Below are 21,702 nucleotides of genomic sequence, written 5' to 3'. Positions count from 1 at the left end.
AAGGCTGTCCATCTTCAGAGCCCACAGTCTCGCCATGAAACCACAACGGGTGGTTAGGCCCATGTGGTTTGCCCTCATGTCTAATTCGTGCTGTCATCTCTGGCATTCAAAGAATATTAGAAGTTGAGAACTCAAACAATTAAGGATCATTTCAGCTGGGAGATGCTTGGCCGGCCGGGTGGAAAGGCTGGCGGTGCCGGTCAGGAGAGGGCTCGGCTGATCTTTCCTCTGGTCCCAGAGGAAAGATCTGTGGCGCTGGTGACTGGGCCGTGATTTCTCACAGGTCCTTGAGCTTCCACTTTGCAGGGATCTCTCTATGACCTTGCATCCGGGGCTGCGGGAAAGGGATGCGGCCCAGCTTATGAATGTTTTAATTGACTGATACATCAGGAAATACTTATTTTAATTGACCGATACATTAGAAAATGCTTAACTCGCTTTTAAAAATTAAACAATGATACCAGTAGCTCACCTGCCGACACCTTACAATGCAGAACATCCCCTCTTTGAGAGAGCAGGCTGCAGGGTTATTAGTTCCAGCACTTAGCCGCCCCCCCTACCTGGGAGCCAGGGGCAGAGAACACGGCACCCCTGGCATAGCTGTTCTCCAGAACACCCACAGGTCGACACCCTGGCATATGCCCCGTTCCCAGGCCTGCCCCCTGCACTTGCTGGCCTCCCTGTGGAGTTTTTGTGAAGCTCTCACCTCCCCAGCCACCTTCTTGAACATTTCAGCTTCATCTTCTCTATCGATCAACCCTACCTGCCATCTTCTATTTCAGAATTACTCAGAATTTCTATTCTTGTACCTTTTCTGCCTTGAGAACCATTACAGATTTCTTGAAGTTCAGTGAAATTTGGGAGGAGCAGATAAAAGTAAACACTCAGTAACTGTTTGCCATCTCAAGTCATGAGCTTTGACTTGTAAATAAGACTGCTTCCACTTCGCTGGGGGAAGTTGATAACCTGGTGGGGTGTCCTGTAAATTAGGTAAAGTGTGTAAATTAGCCCTGACTTCACCAGAGGAAGCTGCTTGACCTCTTCTGGCTTATTTCCTGTCCTGTTTTTAGATAAAACGCTTCTTTATAAATACTATCTCCATGAGGGATTCATCTAAAGTGCAGCTTGTAGCCGTTTTATCCTTCAACAGATCTGTGAGAGAAATAGTTTTTGACCCAGCAGAGCTGTATTTTTGTTTTTTCTCTTTCTTTTCTCTTTTCTTTTCCCTCCCCTTCCCTCCCCCCTCCCCCTCCTCCCCTCCCTTCCTTTCTTTCTATTAAGCAGGCTCTACACTGCCCAACATAGGGCTTGGACTCAGGACCCTGAGATCAAGACCTGAGCGGGGATCAAGAGTAGGGTGCTTAACCGACTGAGCCACCCGCGGCCTGGAGAGCTGCATTTTTAAAATCAAGGCTCACCTATCTATGGAAGCAGATCCAGGCGCTCTGGACAACTAATGACAGTGTTACCTGTGAGTTTATCTAATTAACACTTCTTTCTACTAGCTTCAGATTATTTTTTCTGTAGCTACATTTTTAAAACGTGTTGGTGAACCAACTGTTCCTTACGTTCTTTGCCGGCCTCTCATTCCCAGTGCTCTTACTCCACCCCACCCCCACCCGGCTGAACTCCTGACCCACTGTATCCTTTCCTCATTAGAAACCTTATCTCCACCCTCTTTCCCACATCCCAGCAAAACAATCAAAGCACGTGCCCAAATTTATTTTTATTTTGCACACATAGGAAATGGGACCCTATCAAAAGAGAAAAAAGAGAAATGAGCCAAATGTTGCAGAGAAAAAACATGCACAGATCTGCTCCCAGTTTACTCCTAATCACTGACTCTCTAAGAGTTTAACACACCAGGAGCTGGACTTGCTCCAGGAGGGGGACACAGTCCACGTCAGCACAGATGGAATGAGAATGGCCAGGAAATGTCACCACAGGTGGAATTTCTACACACGGGATCAGTGTTCACGGTAGCAGGGTTCTCGCCCAGGTTCAAGGGAAAAGAAAATTTATCTTCATAAACATGGAATACAAAATTGTTGAGCACTACCTAAATCATTCAGTCTCTGAGATAATTTGCTAGCAAAAGATAAACAATGTTTAGTCATGGACATTTGCGTGCTTATTCAAGTGCACCCGATCCAATTCCAGGGGCGGCTGAGCCTGTGCTGCTTATTGAAAACAAAAAAAGTGAAAGGAGAAGTTTAAGTCAAAAATGCAAAACAAATGGCCTGGAAGAAGAGGAGGCTTCTGGACCCACGTTGTTGTCCTTGGTTGTAAACAGCAAACATTGTGCTTTGTTGTCTCATTTGAGTCGAGGACAAGGGTGTGGGGAGGTACTGCGGTCAGGACAGGAGCTCGGGGTCGCGGAGGGTGGCTGGAGACACCAGCAGCTGCATCTGTGTTCATAAACCGCGCGTCCGACGGTTTTTGTTTGGCTCCAAGCATCTGCTGCGGAATCTCCTGGGAGGCTTGCAGACTCTCCACCTTTACAGGAAGGGAAGTCTGAGCAGTCGCTGCCGTCCTATCCTGCTTCCTCACCCGTACCTACATAGATATCCCAGTAGAAGAGGGACACCCAGACTCCTGGTCTGGGGAACGGAAACACTCAGCATCCCCTGCAGTGAGATGTTCTGATGCTCGAGTTCAATGAGTGAGTTTGTCAAGAGGCTCCAATTACTTATTACAAAAACAAGCCCCCACTACTGCACACACAGGGACCCACCCACCTTGGCTATGGTGCTCTGTCTTCCTACACACGAGCGGCCAGGTCTCAGTCTGGGTTTAACTGCACTACCAGCATTGCTGACCGCAGAGGAACAGCATCCTTACAACCCGGTGATGTCTCGTTCAACCCCAGGCTGAGACAGGTTTCTTAGCCAGGGTCTGCATTTCCAACCACATCTTCTATTCTAAGTGTGATTCAGTTGTCAGTACTCTTTGAGGACATTCTTCCTGCAGTCCTGGGACTTTGCATTCCTGTCTCATTTTCAACAAGCTTTTCCTCTTCAGAGCCTGACACACACACACACCTGCTGAGATCAAACAAGCCACTGGCCTGGCCTGCTGCCCCAGGCTCAACACCGCTGGCCAGACCCTGCAGGGACACCTCTCTCCAAGGGGCTGACGTGACTTCCCGGCCAGATGTGCCTCTCTGCTTTGAAAGTGCCATCACGACCACCGCCAGGGCTGCCGCGGGGGAGGGCATGGACACCTCTGGTCGTGAACAAAGGCCAGACAGCTGCTGACGTTCTCAGTCTGACCTTAAAGGACGGGACTCTGTTGAGCTTCCACAAACTCACTAAAAACGGGGGAACATTTTATTTTTGCCAAGTCAGATGAAGAGTTCATAAAATGCAATGTCCCAGTTTGACGCAGGAATCAATTTCCCATCTTTCCTTGGTGGCGGTCAGGTAACTGTAGACATCCAACTTGACCTCACCTGGGTCTTCATCTCCTCCATGTGCACAGCCCTCTCCCAGCCCTGGCCATGCAGAAGGGAAGCCTCGCTCATCTTCAGGAAGGGATGCAGATAGAAAGTGCTAACAGGCTTCTACACCACAGTCTAACAGCTTCTCGAAGAGGAAGACTGACAGGACGAGGGGCTCAGAGTGAACCCTGTGGGGCCTCATTTCTGTGAGCTGCCTGCTGTGTGCCTGGAAGGACAGTCCTCTCCTTGTGCTCACCTGTGTTCACCTGCACACATGGGCCCTGCCTTGGCTCCTCCTCCTTAGTTTCTCCCCTGAGGATCTAAGGTGTCAACCCTTGGGGACTGTCCACACTCTGCCAGAGCTCAGATTACACCAGAAACAGAAGCAACAGAGGAGACACAGGATAAATTCAAATACTGGTCCTCCACAGAAAACTTGAAAGGGAGCTGTGCTTGCTTTGAAGATATCAAAGAGGAATTTGCCCTTAGTGGCTCAGAAGACAATTCCTGGAAGCGAACATTGATGGGGACAGAGAGGTGGAGGGAAAGCGCCCCTCCCTGTTCCCCTGTGAGGTCGCACAGGCAGGTGCTGGGCAGCGCCCCGGCTACTTGGCCTTCACCACCTGTTCATACGGGGGTGGGGGCGTATTGCAGTAAGAAGGAGGGGGAGGGTAGGCTGTGCTTCCCTGGGGTGAGCTGGGCTGGACCTGGAAAGCCATCGCCACAGGATTTCCGGCAGGATTCATCCCTAGTCCTCCAGGGTCGGTGTAATACGGCAGCCCCGGCTGCTGGGCTCCTGAAAAGACAGATGAACAGATGTGAACACAGCAGAAAAAACCCACTGCCCGTCACACCCAGAGCAGTGTCAGGCTGAAGGGGCTGTGGAGACCAGCACCCCAATCATTCACTCCGCTGACATGTATTGAGGGCCAAATGCCCGGACGTAGTGGGGCACCCGGGACATGGTAACAGGCCGGAGCCATACGTGAGTCCCTAGCCTCATGGAGCCTGTGCTCTAGTGGGTGCAGCTGGCTGAAAGGGCACACAAAAACTCAGCAGGGCGGCTAAGTGACAGGACGGACATTACAGGATCAGGCAGAGTAGGCATGGGGCTCTGACGTCGCAAATCCAAAGCCTGAGTGATACACCAAGGAGGCCCGCAAAGAGCTGGAGAACTGTGTGCTGAAAAAATTACCAACAGAGAGGGCTGTGCCCACTTCCAAGTGAAGAAAACCAGGGCCATGGTAAGGTAAGCCAATCTACAGCTCTCTGGAAGAGCTGGAAGAGGACCCTGGTTCCCTGACTGTTGCCACAAGCCCTTTGAGAACACAGTTTGCTGAAGCACATTTCTCAAGTATGGCCTCCATTCCCATTGGCTGGGTTAACATTTTTTCAGGGTGGCGGATACCTGTCATCCAGGTGAGCCCAAGTTCACAGACAATGGGCGCAAATGCAGAAGGGTGGGCTGATGCATCTACGGAACCTCTATTTGCCTTTGGCGCTGTTGGAGGAGACGCTCTTCTCCACGGTCGAGGCTGTAAGATGCAGGCTGACCCCCTGCTTCAGGCTGGGGTGTAGGACATGGGAGCGGGCGTCCAGAAATAAAGAAGGTGAGGAGGGAACAAGCTGGCCACCCTGCCCAGATCTAGTCGTAACTCTCATTTTAATGGATAGGAACTTTGAGATGCTGTTTTAGAGTCTATTTTTTAGATTTGCTTATTACTCTGATCATGCTGAGAACACTACAGAGTTCTGGACATATAAATAGAGAATCAAAAAAAACAAAGCTGTGAGCTTTGGGTGTGTCCCAGGCGAAGCTAATTTTGTGGGTAGACTCAGGTCTATTTGAGTCAGGCCTCATTTAACCCAGAAAGATACTTGGGGTGTCAAAGAAGTCATCCTGTATGTGTCCTGGTTAAGGCTTTTTTTTTTTTTTTTCCCTTTTTTCAAATGTATCTTGGCACAGTTTAACTGAATAAAGGTCAGATTGCTAGAAAGACGCCCACCAACCTGTGTAAGATATCGCAAACCTGGCACGTGTCAGATCTTGGAAATCTACGAATGTGCTGAAGGACAGAATAAGAAACCTAAGGCCAGAAAAGCATTCCAGGGTGTGAAGCAGGAGAGCAATCAGCCACAAATGCCACCTTTATTGTCGCCGCCTCATCTCACCCTGTACGGCCCAGCACACGGCACCTGCTGCCCCGTCTGTGCACCCTCCCACTGCCTTGGGATGCATTTGCTTACAAGCCCGTGACCAGCCATGACCATGAGTTTCCCAAGGGCAGAGATTATGATTTATTTATCTCTGGTCCCTGTACATTTTATATAAACAAAAAGTTACTTAAAGATTAAAAAAAAAAGGCAGTAGTTTGGAAAAGACATCATCAAAGTCCTGACTATGAGAGAAGGAGAGAAGGAGACATATTCAGGGGGAATAACCAAAAGGCCCTGGGGACCAATTCACTGTGAAATACTTGAGGATAGAGAAGAGGTCTGACTAGAAAAGACCCTGGTTTATGGCTTCGATAAAAGGGCCCAACAAAAAAGAGAGGGGATACAAGGAAAGAGGGGTGCAGGGGAAAGAAAGGGTTCAGGGTAAGGGCAATGAAAACTCCACGCTGGGCCTTCTGGAGCTGAGGCAGCTTCAGGACTCTCCTGTAAAAGTGGGGACAAAAACATGGGTGTGGTTAAAACCACGCAGGAAGTGTGCAGGGAGGGAGAAAAGACGGCTAAGGAGAGAACTGCAGGAAAGACAACATTCAAGTCAGGAAAAGAACACCAAGCGTGTAAGGTGGTGGAGAAGACTTCAAAGGAGACTTGGGAGAAATACGAAACAGCGAAGGAGGGGTGGTGTCATGGCAGCAAAGGGAAAGGAGAGTTTTTCAGGAAGAAGTGATTGGGTCTCTACAATGTCCAACAGGGGACAAAATAAGAACAGCAAATTTTCAATGGATATGGTATTTGGGATTTCTCATCAGTAGTTTTGTTACAGTGGTAGGCACCCACAGCAGTGGGAAAAAATCTATTCAGGGAAAGGAAGGAGAAGACCACATGAGGGGATAGGCAGTAGCTAAAAGGGATGCAGGAAGAAGAAAGATGTGTTTTTAAGGATGGGAAATAATCTAGATTGTTTACAGGGTGTAGGAACACACATTTATAGGAAAGAGAAAGGCTGTCTAGGGAAGAATATAAGCTCAATGAGGGAGGGACCTAAGTCTGGTTCAACATTTGCACCCCACTGGCTGGCAAAGAGCCTGGAGCACAAGAGGACACCAACTCGTTCTGTTGAATGCACGGAGGCATCGGCTCTGAGGAGTAGCAGGGGGAACCCACAGTTGTGCGGGAAGGAGGACCAGGGTGCCCAGAGCACACAACCTCTATATGGAATGAATCGGGGTGGTGGGTTATTTGAGCAGATTCCAAAATGCTCAAAGAAGAGATGGCCACAGACAGTAGCAAAATAGTGACAAGGGGTGACAGGGCCCACTGGTATGGGATTCAATGTGATAGGGATTTATGAACAAGAGTGGAAGCCAGGCACCAAAGGGATGCCAGCGGCATCTCCTTACCCTATGGGGGTAGAACGTGGGAGAACAGAGCTAGCCCTTCAGGATGGAAGGTTCATGGCAGATGGTCCAGTTAGAGAAAGAAAACATACAGAGGACTCTATGAAGAAGCTGGAGTTACAGGAAGACTGTTTCTACACTAGACAAAGAGGAAAGGATCTGGAGAAGTGAGTAAAACAATGGCAGCCACACAACAACGGCCTCTTCCATTTCCTCAAGTATTAATAAGTGTCTATAATGCCAATCTGTGTTACATGGGTATACACACATATTATATGGGTATGGAATGGGGACAGTTAGGGGACAGGAATGAGATCAGATAGAATCGTATACATACTCTTTTTTTTAAAGATTTATCTATTTATTTGAGAGAGAGCAAGCATGAACAGGAGAGGCAGAAGGAGAGGAAGAGAGAATCTCAAGCAGACTCCCCACTGAGCATGGAGCCTGACAACGGGGCTCGATCTCATGACCCTGAGATCATGACCTGAGCCATAACCAAGAGCTGGACAGTTAACTGACTGTGCCACCCAGGCACCCCACAATTTTATGTTGAAGACACTGAGGCTCAGGAAGACGAAGTAACTTGCCAAGGACACATAGCTAATATTTGAAAGCACCAGGATCTGAACACAGGAGTGTTTCTCACGATAGGGTGATAAGCTGGGAGAAGAAGTTCAGGCTAGAAAGGGATGGGAAAACCAGAGAAGACTGGTGACATAATGGGCCTACATTCTGAGCTCCAACCAAAAATGAAGGGCTTGACTAAGACCTGTCATAACAGACTTCCACCTCAGCTGCACTCATCCCTAGCACACCATCTTGTGTCCAGAGAACACAAGTCATTCCATTCTTTAATGCCATCATCTCTTTTCTCATTGAGAGTCTTAGCATGATTTGAGAAGGAACTCTAGATTCAGCAAAGATGAGTAAGAAGAGCTTAAAGACGTCAGTGGACAATAGCTCCTCCTAAGAACTACCCCACCTATGCTGAAGGGTGGTCCGGCAGGCAAGCCTTCTTAACAATGACCCTGCCACCACTCAACTGCGTGGACTGGCCAGTAACTTCTGAATGGATGAGCTGGGCCAATCTTTTCTCAAGATGCAGAAGAATTTGGCTGGTAGCAGAGAATAGAGTGGAAATTCAGGGAGAGGTGGAGACAGCCTGAAGATCATGTGGCCCAAGAGATGGAAAGGTTACCAGCCCCAGGACGTCACAATTCCCAAGAGCTTCCGTGTGTCTATAATTAGGCCCCACTCGGAGTTCACACTGATGAGTATCGGTACCGCTTTCAGTCTACCTACTGCCTGTCTTCTCAGTTTAATCGGACCCCATAGCCTGCCTTCCCACATCCATCTCCTCCAGCCAGGCTGCTCCTCAAGGCGTAGCCAGGTCTCCTAAACACTGTGCAGCAGACACACAGCTGATCCGTTTCCCCATGACTCAGACTTCCTGTCTTTATTCTCACTTTTGGTTGGGGTAATCCTATTCACCAGTTCACTCGTGGGACTGACTATAAGCTAAGTTCCCTTATGAGGGATAACATTGTCCATAATCAGGTTCTCAGCTGTTTCAGTCTTCTTCCTTATTGTCCTGCCTTATTCTTTGCCTCCCAAAAAGAACCTAGTTGCTTGTATCCTGCTCACCTCTCCCCTGACCCTCACCAGACAGCGTTTCCTAGTTGTTCCACATGCAGACCACTCCTCCATCTCCACACCACCTCCTCCTGGCTCCTTGTCTGGCTAATTCCCATTTATCTTTCAAGTTTCAGATCAGAATCACCAACTCCAGGAAGCTACCTCTCACTGCCTAGCACTCCCTTCCTTGCTGGATTAGGTACCCTGGCTTCCTGGCATCCAGAACAGTATAATTTTGTGAGCTTTCTGCACATGAAGATAGGCTCATTCATCTTGGAACCCTCAGAGTCCAGAACAGCACATGCCTTGTGATATTCCATAAATATGAGAGGGATGACTGAAGAGGGATGAATGGTGATGTTGCTTTGGATTTTGCCTCTGTTATACTGTGCTGGGCACACTTGGCAGTTTCATGAAGCACACCTATTTCTTTTTTTTTTCTTTTTTCTTTTTTTTCATTATGATATGTTAGTCACCATACAGTACATCATTAGTTTCTGATGTAGTGTTCCATGATTCATTGTTTGCATATAACACAGTGCTCCCTGCAATATGTGCCCTCCTTAATACCCTTCACTGGGCTAGCTCATCCCCCCACACCCTCCCCTCTAAAACCCTCAGTTTGTTTCCCAGAGTCCATAGTATCTCGTGGTTCATCTCCCCCTGTTTACCCCCCCTTCATTTTTCCCTTCCTTCCACTAATGATCTCCCTGCTAATCCTTATGTTCCACAAATAAGTGAAACCATGTGATAATGGTCTTTCTCTGCTTGACTTATTTCACTTAGCATAATCTCCTCCAGTTCCATCCATGTTGATGCAAATGTTGGGTAATCATTCTTTCTGATGGCTGAGAAATATTCCATTGTATATATGGACCCCATATTCTTTATCCATTCATCTGTTGAAGGGCATCTCAGCTCCTTCCACAGTTTGGCTATTGTGAACAATGCTGCTATGAACATTGGGGAGCATATGGCCTTTCTTTTCACTACATCTGTATCTTTGGGGTAAATACCCAGTAGTGCAATGGCTGGGTCATAGGGTAGCTCTATTGTTAATTTTTTAAGGAAGCTCTGCACCTTTTTCCAAGGTGGCTGCACCAACTTGCATTCCCACCAACAATGTAAGAAGGTTCCCCTTTCTCCACATCCTCTCCAACATTTGTTGTTTCTTGCTTTGTCAATTTTTTGCCATTCTAACTGGTGTAAGGTGTTATCTCGATGTGGTTTTGATTTGAATTTCCCTGATGGCTAATGATATTGAACATTTTTTCATGTGTCACTTAGCCATTTGTATGTCTTCATTGGAAGACTGTCTGTTCATATCTTCTGCCCATTTTTGTATTTGATTATTTGTTTCTTGGGTATTGAGTTTGAGAAGTTCTTTATAGATCTTGAATACCAGCCTTTTATCTGTAGTGTCATCTGTAAAGATCCTCTCCCAGTCCATGGGTTGCCTCTTTATTTTGTTTACTGTTTCCTTTGCTGTGCAGAAGCTTTTTATCTTGATAAAGTCCCAAAAGTTCATTTTTGCTTTTGCTTCCTTTGCCTTTGGAGACGTGTCATGAAAGAAGTTGCTGTGGCCGATGTTGAAGAGGTTACAGCCTACGTTCTCCTCTAGGATTTTGATGGATTCCTGTCTCACATCGAGGTCTTTCATCCATTTGGAGTTTATCTTTGTGTATGGTGTGAGAGAGTGGTCAAGTTTCGTTCTTCTGCATAGAGCTATCCAATTTTCCCAGCACCATTTATTGAAGACACTGTCTTTTTTCTATGGGATGTTTTTTCCTGCTTTGTCAAAGATTAGTTGACCATAGAGTTGAGGGTCCATTTCTGGAGTCAGTGTTCTGTTCCATTGATCTATGTGTCTGTTTTTGTGCCAGTACCATGCTGTCTTGGTGATCACAGCTTTGTAGTATAGCTTGAAATTGGACAACGTAATGCCCCCAGATTTGTTTTTCTTTTTCAACATTTCCTTGGCGATTCGGGGTCTTTTCTGATTCCATGCAAATTTTAGGATTGTTTGTTCCAGCACTTTGAAAAATGCCACTGTTATTTTCATTGGGATGGCGTTGGAAGTGTAGATTGCTCTAGGTAGCATAGACATTTCAACTGTGTTTGTTCTTCTGGTCCATGAGCATGGAATGTTTTTCCATCCTTTTGTGTCTTCTTCATGTCTTTCATCAATATTCTGTAGTTTCTTGAGTATCCTTTACCTCTCTGGTTAAGTTTATTCTGAGATATTTTATGGGTTTTGGTGCTATTGTAAATGGAATCTATTCCCTAATTTCTCTTTCTTCAGTCACATTGTTAGTGTATAGAAATGCAACTGATTTCTGTGCATTGATTTTGTATCCTGCCACATTACTGAATTGCTGTATGAGTTCTAGTAATTTGGGGGAGGAGTCTTTGGGTTTTCTACATAAAGGATCATGTCCTCTGTAAAGAGTGAGAGTTTGACTTCTTCTTTGCCGATTTGGATACCTTTTATCCCTTTTTGTTGACTGATTGCTGTTGCAAGGACTTCTAGTACTATGTTGAATAATAGTGGCGAGAGTGGGCATCCTTGTCATGTTCCTGATCTTAAGAGAAAGGCTTCCAGCTTTTCCCCATTGAGAATGATATTTGCTGTAGGCTTTTCATAGATGGTTTTTATGAGATTGAGGAATGTACCCCCTATCCCTACACTCTGAAGGGTTTTAATCAGGAAACGATGCTGTATTTTGTCAAATGCTTTTTCTGCATCAATTGAGAAGACCATATGATTCTTGTCTCTTCTCTTATTAATGTGTTCTAACACATCGATTGAATGGTGAATGTTGAACCCACCCTTGCATCCTAGGGATGAGTCCCACCTGGTTGTGATGGATAATCCTTTTAATGTACTGTTGGATCATATTAGCTAGGATCTTGTTGAGAATTTTGGCATCCATATTCATCAGGAATATCAGTCTGTAATTCTCCTTTATGATGAGTTTGGAAGTTTTCCTTCTGTTTCTATTTTTTGAAACAGCTTTAGGAGAGCAGGTATTATTTCTTCTTTGAATGTTTCGTAGAATTATCCAGGGAACCATCAGGCCCTGGACTCTTGTTTTTTGGGAGGTTTTTGATCACTGCTTCAATCTCGTCACTGGTTATTGGTCTATTTAGGTTGTTGATTTCTTCCTGTTTCAGTCTTGGTAGTTTATAGGTTTCCAGGAAGGTATCCATTTCTTCCAGTTTCCTTAATTTGTTGGCATATAGTTGTTGATTAGAAACTATTGTTTCTAATGATTGTTTCTATTTCCTTAGTGTTAGTTGTGATCTCTCCCCTTTCATTCGTAATTTTATTAATTTGGGTCCTTTCTCTACTCTTTTGAATAATTCTGGCCAGTGGCTTATCAATCTTATTAGTTCTTTCAAAGAACCAGCTTCTAGTTTTGTTGATCTGCTCTACTGTATTTTGGGTTTCTAATTTATTGATCTCTGCTCTAATCTTAATCAGTTGTCTTTTCATGCATGGCTTAGGCCTATTCTTCAGTTCCATCTCCAGCTGCTTAAGGTGTGAGTATAAGGACTGCATTTTAGATTTTTCTATCCTTTTTTTTTTTTTAAAGATTTTATTTATTTATTTGACAGAGATAGAGACAGCCAGCCAGAGAAGGAACACAAGCAGGGGGAGTGGGAGAGGAAGAAGCAGTCTCATAGCGGAGGAGCCTGATGTGGGGCTCGATCCCATAATGCCGGGATCACGCCCTGAGCCGAAGGCAGATGCTTAACCACTGTGCCACCCAGGCGCCCCTAGATTTTTCTATCCTTTTGAGTGAGGCTTGTATGGCTATGTATTTCCCCCTTAGGACCACATTTGCAGTGTCCCATTGGTTTTGGACCGATGTGTTTTTCTTCTCATTGGTTTCCATAAATTGCTTAAGTTCTTCTTTAATTTCCTGGTTTACCCAAACATTCTTAAGCAGGATGTTCCTTAGTTTCCAAGTGTTTGAGTTTCTGTCAAGTTTTTTCTTGTGATTGAGTTTCAGGTTCAAAGCACTGTGGTCTGAGAATATGTAGGGAATAATCTCAGTCTTTTGGTATCGGTTGAGACCTGTTTTGTGACCCAGGATATGGTCTATTCTGGAGAATGTTCCATATGCATTCGAAAAGAATGAGTATTCTGTTGTTTTAGGGTGGAATGCTCTGTATGTATCTATGAGGTCCATCTGGTCCAGTGCGTCATTCACAGCTCGTTTCTTTGTGGATTTTCTGCTTAGATGATCTGTCTATTGCTGAGACTGGAGTGTTGAGGTCCCCTACTATTAACGCATTATTATCTATATGTCTCTTTATTCTGATTAACAGTTGGCTTCTGTAGTTGGCTGCTCCCCTGTTGGGGACATAGATATTTATACTGTTAGAACATCTTTTTGGATCCACCCTTTAAGAATAATATAGTGTCCTTCTGTATCTCTAACTACAGTCGTTAGCTGAAAATCTAAGTGGTCTAATATGAGAACTGCTCCCCCAGCTTTCTTTTGAGGTCTGTTGGCATGAAAAATGGTTCTCCATCCCTTCACTTTCAGTCTGGATGTATCTTTAGGTTCAAAGTGAGTCTCTTGTAGACTACATATGGATGGGTCATGTCTTTTTATCCAATCTGCAACCCTGTGTCATTTTGTGGGTGCATTTAGGCCATTCACATTGAGAGTGATTATTGAGAGATATGATTTTAATGTCATCATGTTGCCTGTGAAATCCTTGTTTCTATAGGTTGTCTCTGTAAACTTCTGTATCACTCTACTTTTATAGAACTCCTCTTAATATTTCTTGTAGGGCTGGCTTGGTGGCCACATATTCTTTCGGTTTCTGCCAGGCTTGGAAGCTCCTTGTCTCTCCATCCATTCTGAATGCCAGCCTTGCTGGATAAAGGATCCGTGGCTGCATGTTCTTCTCAGTTACTGCTCTGAATATGTCTTGCAACCCCTTTCTGGCTTGCGAGGTCTCTGTAGACAGGTCTGATGTTATTCTGATGTTCCTCCCTCTGCAGGTGAGGATTCTCTTCCTCCTGGCCACTTTCAAGATTGTTTCCTTGGATCTAAGACTTGCAAATTGTACTATTATATGTTGTGGTGTTGGTCTGTTCTCATTGATCTTGTGAGGGGTCCTCTCTGCCTCTTGGACATGAATTCTTGTTTCCTTCTCCAGATTAGGGAAGTTCTCAGCTACAATTTGTTCAAATATTTCTTTTAGACCTCTCTCTTTCTCCGCCCTTTAGGGGATCCCGATAATTCTGACACTGGAACGTTGCATTAAGTCAGTAATCTCCCGTAGCTTTTTTTCTTGAAATTGGATTTTTTCCCATGCCAGCTCTTTTTCCTTCTTTTCTATCATCTCATCCTCTAACTCACTAATTCGTTCTTCTGCCTCATTTACCCTGGCTGTCAGAGCATCCAGTTTAGACTGCATTTCATTCATAGCAGTTTTAATTTCCATTAGATTCGTTCTCATTTCAGGCCTTAGAGATTCTATATTTTTGTTAATATTTTTCTCAAGCCTATACATCATCTTGATAATTGATACTCTGAAATTCATTTCTAATATTTTGGTTATATCCATATCCATTAGTTCTGGGGCAGAGGCCACAGTCTCTGTTTCTTTCCTTTGTTGAGGTTCCTCCTCTTTGTTATTCTGATGAGGTGTGGTTGCGGGGAAGTACAGAGTCCAAATTATTGACCAGGACCCAACAAGATGCACCTGTTTTATACGGTCCTTAGGGATGTGGGCCTCTTGTTTTTTCAGCCTGCCTTCTGGGGGAAGGGCCTGTTGCGCTGGTATTCAGGCAACCCCATTTGGGCAGAGTTGTCCTTCCCCCTGTGTGTGGGGGGGGGATGCGCACAGTGAGAACTGTTTTTTGGGGGGCTTTTGTTCTCTCAGGGTTTTCCCTGGCGGCTTTCTGTGACTCTTCTGAGAGTCAGAGAAGCAGTGACATTATCCAAGCCTCTGTCTCAGAATAGAGATTGCAGTCTGCTCTTCACTGACTCTCCTGGCCACTGTAACTCTGTTTCTGTCGGTGCTGCTAAAAACCCCACAGTGTCCTGATTTGTGTGCCCCACAGCCGCTCTCCCAGTCCTTGCTCCCAGGGCTGGCAGGTCTCTGCCCTTTGTGCTTCTAAAACTGCCAGCCACACGTGCGCTCCCGAGCTCCAGGTTTGTCTGGTTTCCCCGCTGCTACCGGTTTCTAGTCCAGCCCGCTCCCCAGCACGGGAGGCTTCTGCCTACCCAGCACACGAGCACGGCGGCTCCCTCCCCCTTCCGTTTATCTTCAGACTCTCGGCTCCCACTTCATACCACGAGACCAAACACCGGAGATGTTCTGTTTGCAGAGATCCAGATGTATCTTCTTACATCTCAGGCTGATTTTGTGGGTGTTCAGGATATCCAGCTCGATTCAGAGGACCAGTTGAAATAGGGTCCCCTACTCCTCCGCCATCTTTCCCCTCCTCTGAGGCACACCAATTTCTGATACGACAGGAAGAACAGGCTGTCCCAGCCCAGCAAGCCTGCACCAACCCTGCCCATCACTCCTGAGGACAGAGGCATTGAAAGAGGACCTCAACTCCCTATCACAGATGACAGCAGGGTGGGCTGTGGTCTTTGTACCAGAGATGGGCCGTGGGTGTGTCTATAACATCTGTGCATCATGGCCACTCACACTGGAGAATAATGAGATACATTGGCAAGTGTGTCCAATTTAACTGGCATTTTTATGTTAACAGTCACAACTCTGGATATTGCTGTGAATTAGAAGAATAAGATTGAAATATTGAAGATGGAGAGTCACTTGGAATACTGGAAACAGAACAGATAAGAGGTAGATAAATTATGTATTTGCCAGGAACATAAGCCCTTAGGTGCAAACACTTGGCAAACACAGGGATGGAACATGCTGGAAAGACTGTGGTGTAGGCAGGAGGGCAGCAGAGACAGAGGACGGACTCTCACAGAGCACCTGGCCAGGCGGAGGTGCCAGCTCACACAGAGACGTTAGCCAGATCTCTGCTCAATTGACAAGACACTGACTGGCTGACCATTCAGCCTCCCACAGAGAAGGGAAACTGAGGAGATGGACTTGATCTGACTGGTTGAGGGGAGAGGCAGCTGGAGCACTCCATCACACGTGTGAAAACCACAGGGAGAAAGCCAGGCAAGAACAGGTCTGTGTCCACAGGCTTGAGAGAGATAATTTCAAAAATGTCCCCCCAAATGTATACATGATTCTATGGCACATAACTCTGGAATCCAAAGCATATTATTGTGAAATTTCAACTCTATGATCACAAATGAGCACAATGATAACACTTTCAAAGGTTGCAAACCAAGCCAGTGTGACTGATTCCAAAGAACAAAACTGAAGTGAACTTATCACCAGAACGGAACCAGGTAAAATAAAGCCCAATGGAGCTAAGGGTTGGCACAAAACTGAAGAAAAAAGAACCTTTTAAAAATGTGTGCAAGGAGGATAAAGAAGATTCAGAAGGAAAAGAAATGGCCAAGAGAAAAACAGTATCTTCTTCTCTTGTCAAAGAGAATGGTTTGAAACGGAAACAGAGATTAAAATGAGGGAAAATAAAACTCTAAGACAAGTAAGTACAGGCTGGGTTTGGGGAGAGCAATCCGCTGGCCTGACTCTGACAAAGTACCACCATGTAAGAAGTGAGGAAGGAAACCAGTATTCAAGCCCTGCATTAATACTATGAGATCATTTATTCCTGTTTCATAGATGCGGGTCTGTAAGAAACAAGGAATCCATCCTGCAGCAAGTGAGCTGAAGTAGCTAAGAGTGAGCTGAGGTGGGCGGCGTATTCGGAAGGAAGGCGCGTGAGTGCCTGCACGCTGCTAAACCACGGAGTTAAACCAGGAGCCTCCCTCTTTGTGACTTTTTATCACAAGAGATAACTCTTAAAAATTGGGGTGTGTGTTAGTTGCTGCCAGAAATACCAGAACAAATTTCTTGCAGAGAGCATTTTCACGATCAATAGGCAACTCTCCCCTCCTTCATTACTTGCCCCTTTCTTTCTTCTTATATTGTATCTATTTATTTTGCTAAATTGTCTCGGCTACTAAAAATATTTTTCAGTTCATTCCCTAGAATATAATGATATATTGTTTACAAATAGAAATAGTTTTGTTTCTCCTTCCCAATGGTTAAATATCATCATTCATGTAAATACTGTAGCCAGAAGTTCTAGAACAATGTTAAATATTGATGATACTAAATACTCTAAGTTTTAAATGGGGATACTTCCACTGTTGCACTAAAGATGATGTCGGCAGCAGGTCCAGAGCACAAATTTACTTCATCCTTACTGAACATTCCCATTCAAAAGGCACAGCTGGGTATATCGTTGAGGACTTGATCCTTGCCTTCCAGGACCCTCAAGGAACATACACTCTTAATCTTTATTATATTAAGAAAAAGCCTTACATTGCTGGCTACATTAATAGTTTACAGTATGTTAACGGTTTTGAAAGAGTTTTGATAAGGGATTTATACTGAATTTTACCAAATTTTATCAACAGCTTTTTCAGCATCTACTGAGATACTCATTTTTTGTTTTGTTTTGCACTTTTTGTGTTGCAAATAAACATAACCTAAAATTTACCACCTTGACCATTTTTAAGTTTACAATACAGTGATATTAAATATACTCACATTCTTGTGCAATCATCACTGTGATATGTCCCCATAACTCTTTCCATCTTGTAAAAGTGAAACTCTATATCCTTTAACAGTAACTCCCCATTACTCCCTTTCTCTAGCCTGGGCAACCACCAAAATACTTTCTGCCTTTATGATTCTGACTACTCTAAGTGCCTTGTGTAAGTGGAATCATACAATATTTGTCCTTTTGTGACTGACTTATTTCACTTGGAGTTCTTTCCTTCCTAAATTAATATCCCATTGTGTATGTGTGTGTACATGCCTCATTTTGCTTATCCGTTCATCTGTCACTGGGCACTTGTGTAACATCTATGTTTCAGTAATTGTGAATAATGCTGCCATGAATTTGGGTGTACAAGTATATCTTCGAAACTGCTTTCAATCCTCCTGGGTATATACCCAGAAGTGAAACTGCTGGATCGTATATGATGGCAATTATATTTTTAGTTTTTAGGAATTGACATACTGTTTCCATAGTGGCTGCACTATTTCACATTCCCACCAACAGAGCAAAAGGGTTCCAATTTCTCCACATTCTGGCCAACACTTATCTTCTGCTTTTTTGACAGTACCTATCTTAGTGGGTATGAGGTGGTTATCTTGTAGTCTTGATTTGCATTTCCCTAATGATTAGTAATGTTGACCTTGTATTCATGTGCTTTTTGGCCATTTGTTTATCTTCTTTGGAGAAATGTCTATTCAAGTCCATTGCCTATTTTTGAATAGGGTTGTTTGGTTGGGGTTTTTTTTGTTGTTGTTGTTGTTGAGTTTTAGGAGTTCTCTATATATTCTAGATATTAATTGCTTATCAAATATGGTTTGCAAATATTTTCTATTGTGGGTATATGATAGTGTCTTTTGATACATAAAATATTTAAATTTTCATGAAGTCCAACTTGCCTATTTTTTTTCTTTTATTACTCTGACCTTTGGAGTCATATCCAAGAAATCATTGCCAAATCCACTGCTGTGATACTTTTGTCCTTGTTTTCTTTCTTTTTTTTTTTTTTTTAAGATTCTATTCATTTGAGAGAGAGAGAAAGAAAGAGCATAAAAGCAGGAGGAGAGGCAGAGGGAGAGGGAGAAGTAGACTCTCTGCTGAGCCAGCTGGGAGCCCCATGTGGGGCTTGATCCCAGGATCCGGAGATCATGACCTGAGCTGAACGCAGATGCCTAGCTATTTAAGCCATCCAGGTGCCCCATCCTTGTTTTCTTCTAAGAGTTTTATTGTTTTAGGTCTTACATTTAGGTCCTTGGTCAATTTATTTTTTAAGATATTCTTTAATTTTTTAAGTAGTCTCCATACCTAGCATGGAGCCCAAAATGGGGCTTGAACTCATGACCCTGAGATCAAAACCTGAGCTGAGATCAAGAGTTGGAGGTCTGACTGAGCCACCCAGGGACCCCTTAAAGATTTTATTTTCAAGTAATCTCTATATCCAATATGGGGCTTGAACTTACAACCCTGAGGTCAAGAGACCAACTTAGCCATCCAGGCACCCCAAGTCCTTGATCCATTTTAAGTTAATTTTTGTACACAGTGTAAGTAAGGGTTCAACTTCATTCTTCTGCATAGGGATTTCCAGTTTTCCCAGCATAATTTGTTGACCAGACTGTCCTTTGCCCATCGAATGGCCTTGCCATGTCTGCTAAAAGTAATTTGATCAAATATGCATGGGTTTATTATTGGGCTCTCTATTCTATTCCATTGGTTTGCTTATCTGTCTTTATGCCAATACCTCACTGTTTTAAGGTAGCTGTTTAGTAAGTTCTGAAATCAGGGAGTATGAATCCTCCAATTATCGTCTACTTTTCAAGACTGTTGGCTAATCAGTGTCCTTTGAGATTCCATATGAATTTTAGGATGGGTTTTTCTATTTCTGTAAAAAACATCATTGGGATTTTGATAGGGTTTGCCTAGACTCTGTAGAATGCTTTGGGTAGTAGTGACATTGACATTTTAACAATATTAAGTCTTCCAATCCATGAACATCAGATCAGTTTCCATTTATTCAAATGGAGCTTTTAAAATTTCTTGCATGAGATCAGTTTCCATTTATTCAAATGGAGCTTTTAAAATTTCTTGCAGCAATGTTTATAGTTTCCACTGTACAAGACTTTCACCTCCTTAGTTAAATCCCTACTTTATGTTGTACTGCTACTGTAAACGGAACTGTTTAATTTCCTTGTCAGATTGTTCACTGCACATGTATAGAAATTTAACTGATATTTGTGTTGACTTGTTTCCCGATACTTTGCTGAATTCATTTATTATATCTAAAAGGTTTTTTTTGTGTGTGGTTTTTTTTTTTTTTGTCAAATCTTTAGAATTTTCTATATATAAGATCATATCATTTTTCTGATTACTCATTCAATCTCCTTAGTAGTTATAGGTCTATTCAAATTTTCTATTTCTTTGTGATTTAGTTTTGGTAGGTTGTGTGTTTCTGGGAATTCGCCCATTTCATTTAGTTAATCCAATTTTCTGATGTGCAGCTGTTCACAATACTCTCTTATAATCCTTTTTACTTCTGTAGAATTGGTAGAAATGTTCCTACTTTTCTGATTTTAGTAATTTGTGCCTTCTCTTTTTTCTTAGTCCATCTAGGTAAAGTTTTGTCAATTTTATTGATCTTTTCGAAGAACCAATTTTCCTGTTTTGTTGATTTGTGCTATTATTTTTCTTCTCTATTTCATTTATCTCTGTTTTTATTTTTAGTATTTCCTTCTTTCTGCTAGTTTTGTGTTTGGTTTGTTCTTCTTTGTCTAGTTCCTTAAGTTATAAATTTAGGTTGCTGATTTGAAGTCTTTCTTGTTTTTTAATCTAAGTGTTTACAGCTACAAATTTCCTCCTCCTTTTAGCATTGCTTTTGCATTGTCCTGTAAGTTTTGACGTGTTTTGTTTTCATTTGTCTCTAAGTATTCTCAATTATTCCCCTATTATTATGTCTTAATAATTTCCCTTGTGATTTCTTTTTTGATCCACTGGTTGTTTAATAGTGTGTTGTTTAATTTCAGAATTTTGCGAATATTCCACTTTTCCTTTTGTTATTGGTTTCTGACTTCATCCTGTTGTGGTCAGAAAAGATACTTTGTATGATATATATTTTGCTAATCTATTGAGACTTAATTTGTGGCCTAATATGCAGTCCGTCCTCGAAAATGTTCCATGTGCCTGAGAAGAATACATACTCTGTTGTTGGGTGAAGTGTTCTGTGTCTGTTAGATCTAGTTGGTTTATTTTGCTCAAGTCCTCTATGTCCTTAGCTTCTGACTTTTCTATCCATTTTTGATAGTTGAATTCTCCAACTATAATAGTACAACTGGCTATTTTTCCCTTCAATTCTGTCAGTTTTTGCTGTATTGAATTCTTCCTAAATATATAATGTTCTTTGTCTCTTACTACCTTATTTGATTTAAAGTTTATTTTGTCTGATATTAATATGGCCACCTCTGCTCTCTTTTAGTACTGGAATACCTTTCCTTCATTCGTCTTCAACCTGTTTGTGTCTTTGGATCCAAAAAAAAGCCTCTTGTAGACAGCACATAGTTGGATCATGTGTTTTTATCTATTCTCCCAATCTCTTTTGATTGAAGGGTTTAGTTCATTAAAAGTATTTACTGAGAAGGAAGGACTTACCTCTGTCATTATGCTATTTGTTTTCTATATGCTTATAGTTTTTCTGTCCCTCATCTCCTGCATTACCATTTTTTTTTTAGTTTATTTTTTTGTAGTGAAATGCTTAATTCCTTTCTCCTTTCCTTTTGTGCATATTCTATACCTATCTTTGTGGTTACTATGGAAGTTACATACACTAACATTCTAATATAAAGACACTGTAATTTGAATTTAACTTCAATAACATACACAAATGCTGCTCCTTTACAGTTTTGCCCCTCCCCTTGCAGTGGCTGATGTCACAAAATTACATCTTCATATGTTGTGTGTCCAAACATAAACCAATATTTATTTTAAATGCATTAGTCTCTTAAGTCTCATAGAAAACAAGATTTGGAGTTATAAACCAATGTTACATTAATATTAGCTTTTGCACTTATAATCATTTTTTCTTTATTTTTTAAAGTTTTTTTAAAGATTTTATTTATTTAGTAGACAGAGAGAGAGCAGGAGAGCACAGGAAGGGGGAGAGGGAGAAGCAGGGAGCCTGATGCAGGGCTCAGTCCCAGGACCCTGGGATCATGACCTGAGCTGAAGGCAGACGCTTAACCCCCTGAGCCACTCAGGTGCCCAATCATTTTTTTTTAAATGTATTAGTCTCTTAAATAATACAGAAAACAAAAAGTACATTACAAACAAAAGTTACAATAATACTTTCTTTTTTTAAAAAAATATTTATTTAT

General features: G+C 43.0%; 1 protein-coding gene across 3 annotated transcripts in view; it reads right to left on the bottom strand.

Moving 5' to 3' along the window:
* Window positions 1-1,711: 1,711 nt before the first annotated feature.
* The window catches only part of VOPP1 (VOPP1 WW domain binding protein), a 114,772-nt gene continuing 94,781 nt past the window's right edge, over window positions 1,712-21,702 (bottom strand). For all 3 annotated transcript variants that reach the window (XM_026501583.4, XM_048213000.2, XM_057304300.1), the window contains one exon: window positions 1,712-4,235. In XM_026501583.4, the coding sequence (XP_026357368.1) occupies window positions 4,045-4,235 (191 nt within the window). In that variant the 3' untranslated portion in view covers window positions 1,712-4,044. The remainder of the gene's footprint in view (window positions 4,236-21,702) is intronic.

Source organism: Ursus arctos, unplaced genomic scaffold (assembly GCF_023065955.2).
Source record: "Ursus arctos isolate Adak ecotype North America unplaced genomic scaffold, UrsArc2.0 scaffold_3, whole genome shotgun sequence".
Lineage (NCBI taxonomy): Eukaryota > Metazoa > Chordata > Mammalia > Carnivora > Ursidae > Ursus > Ursus arctos.
Note: the sequence above shows the minus strand (reverse complement) of the source record. Positions and strands in the feature narration are given on the sequence as shown.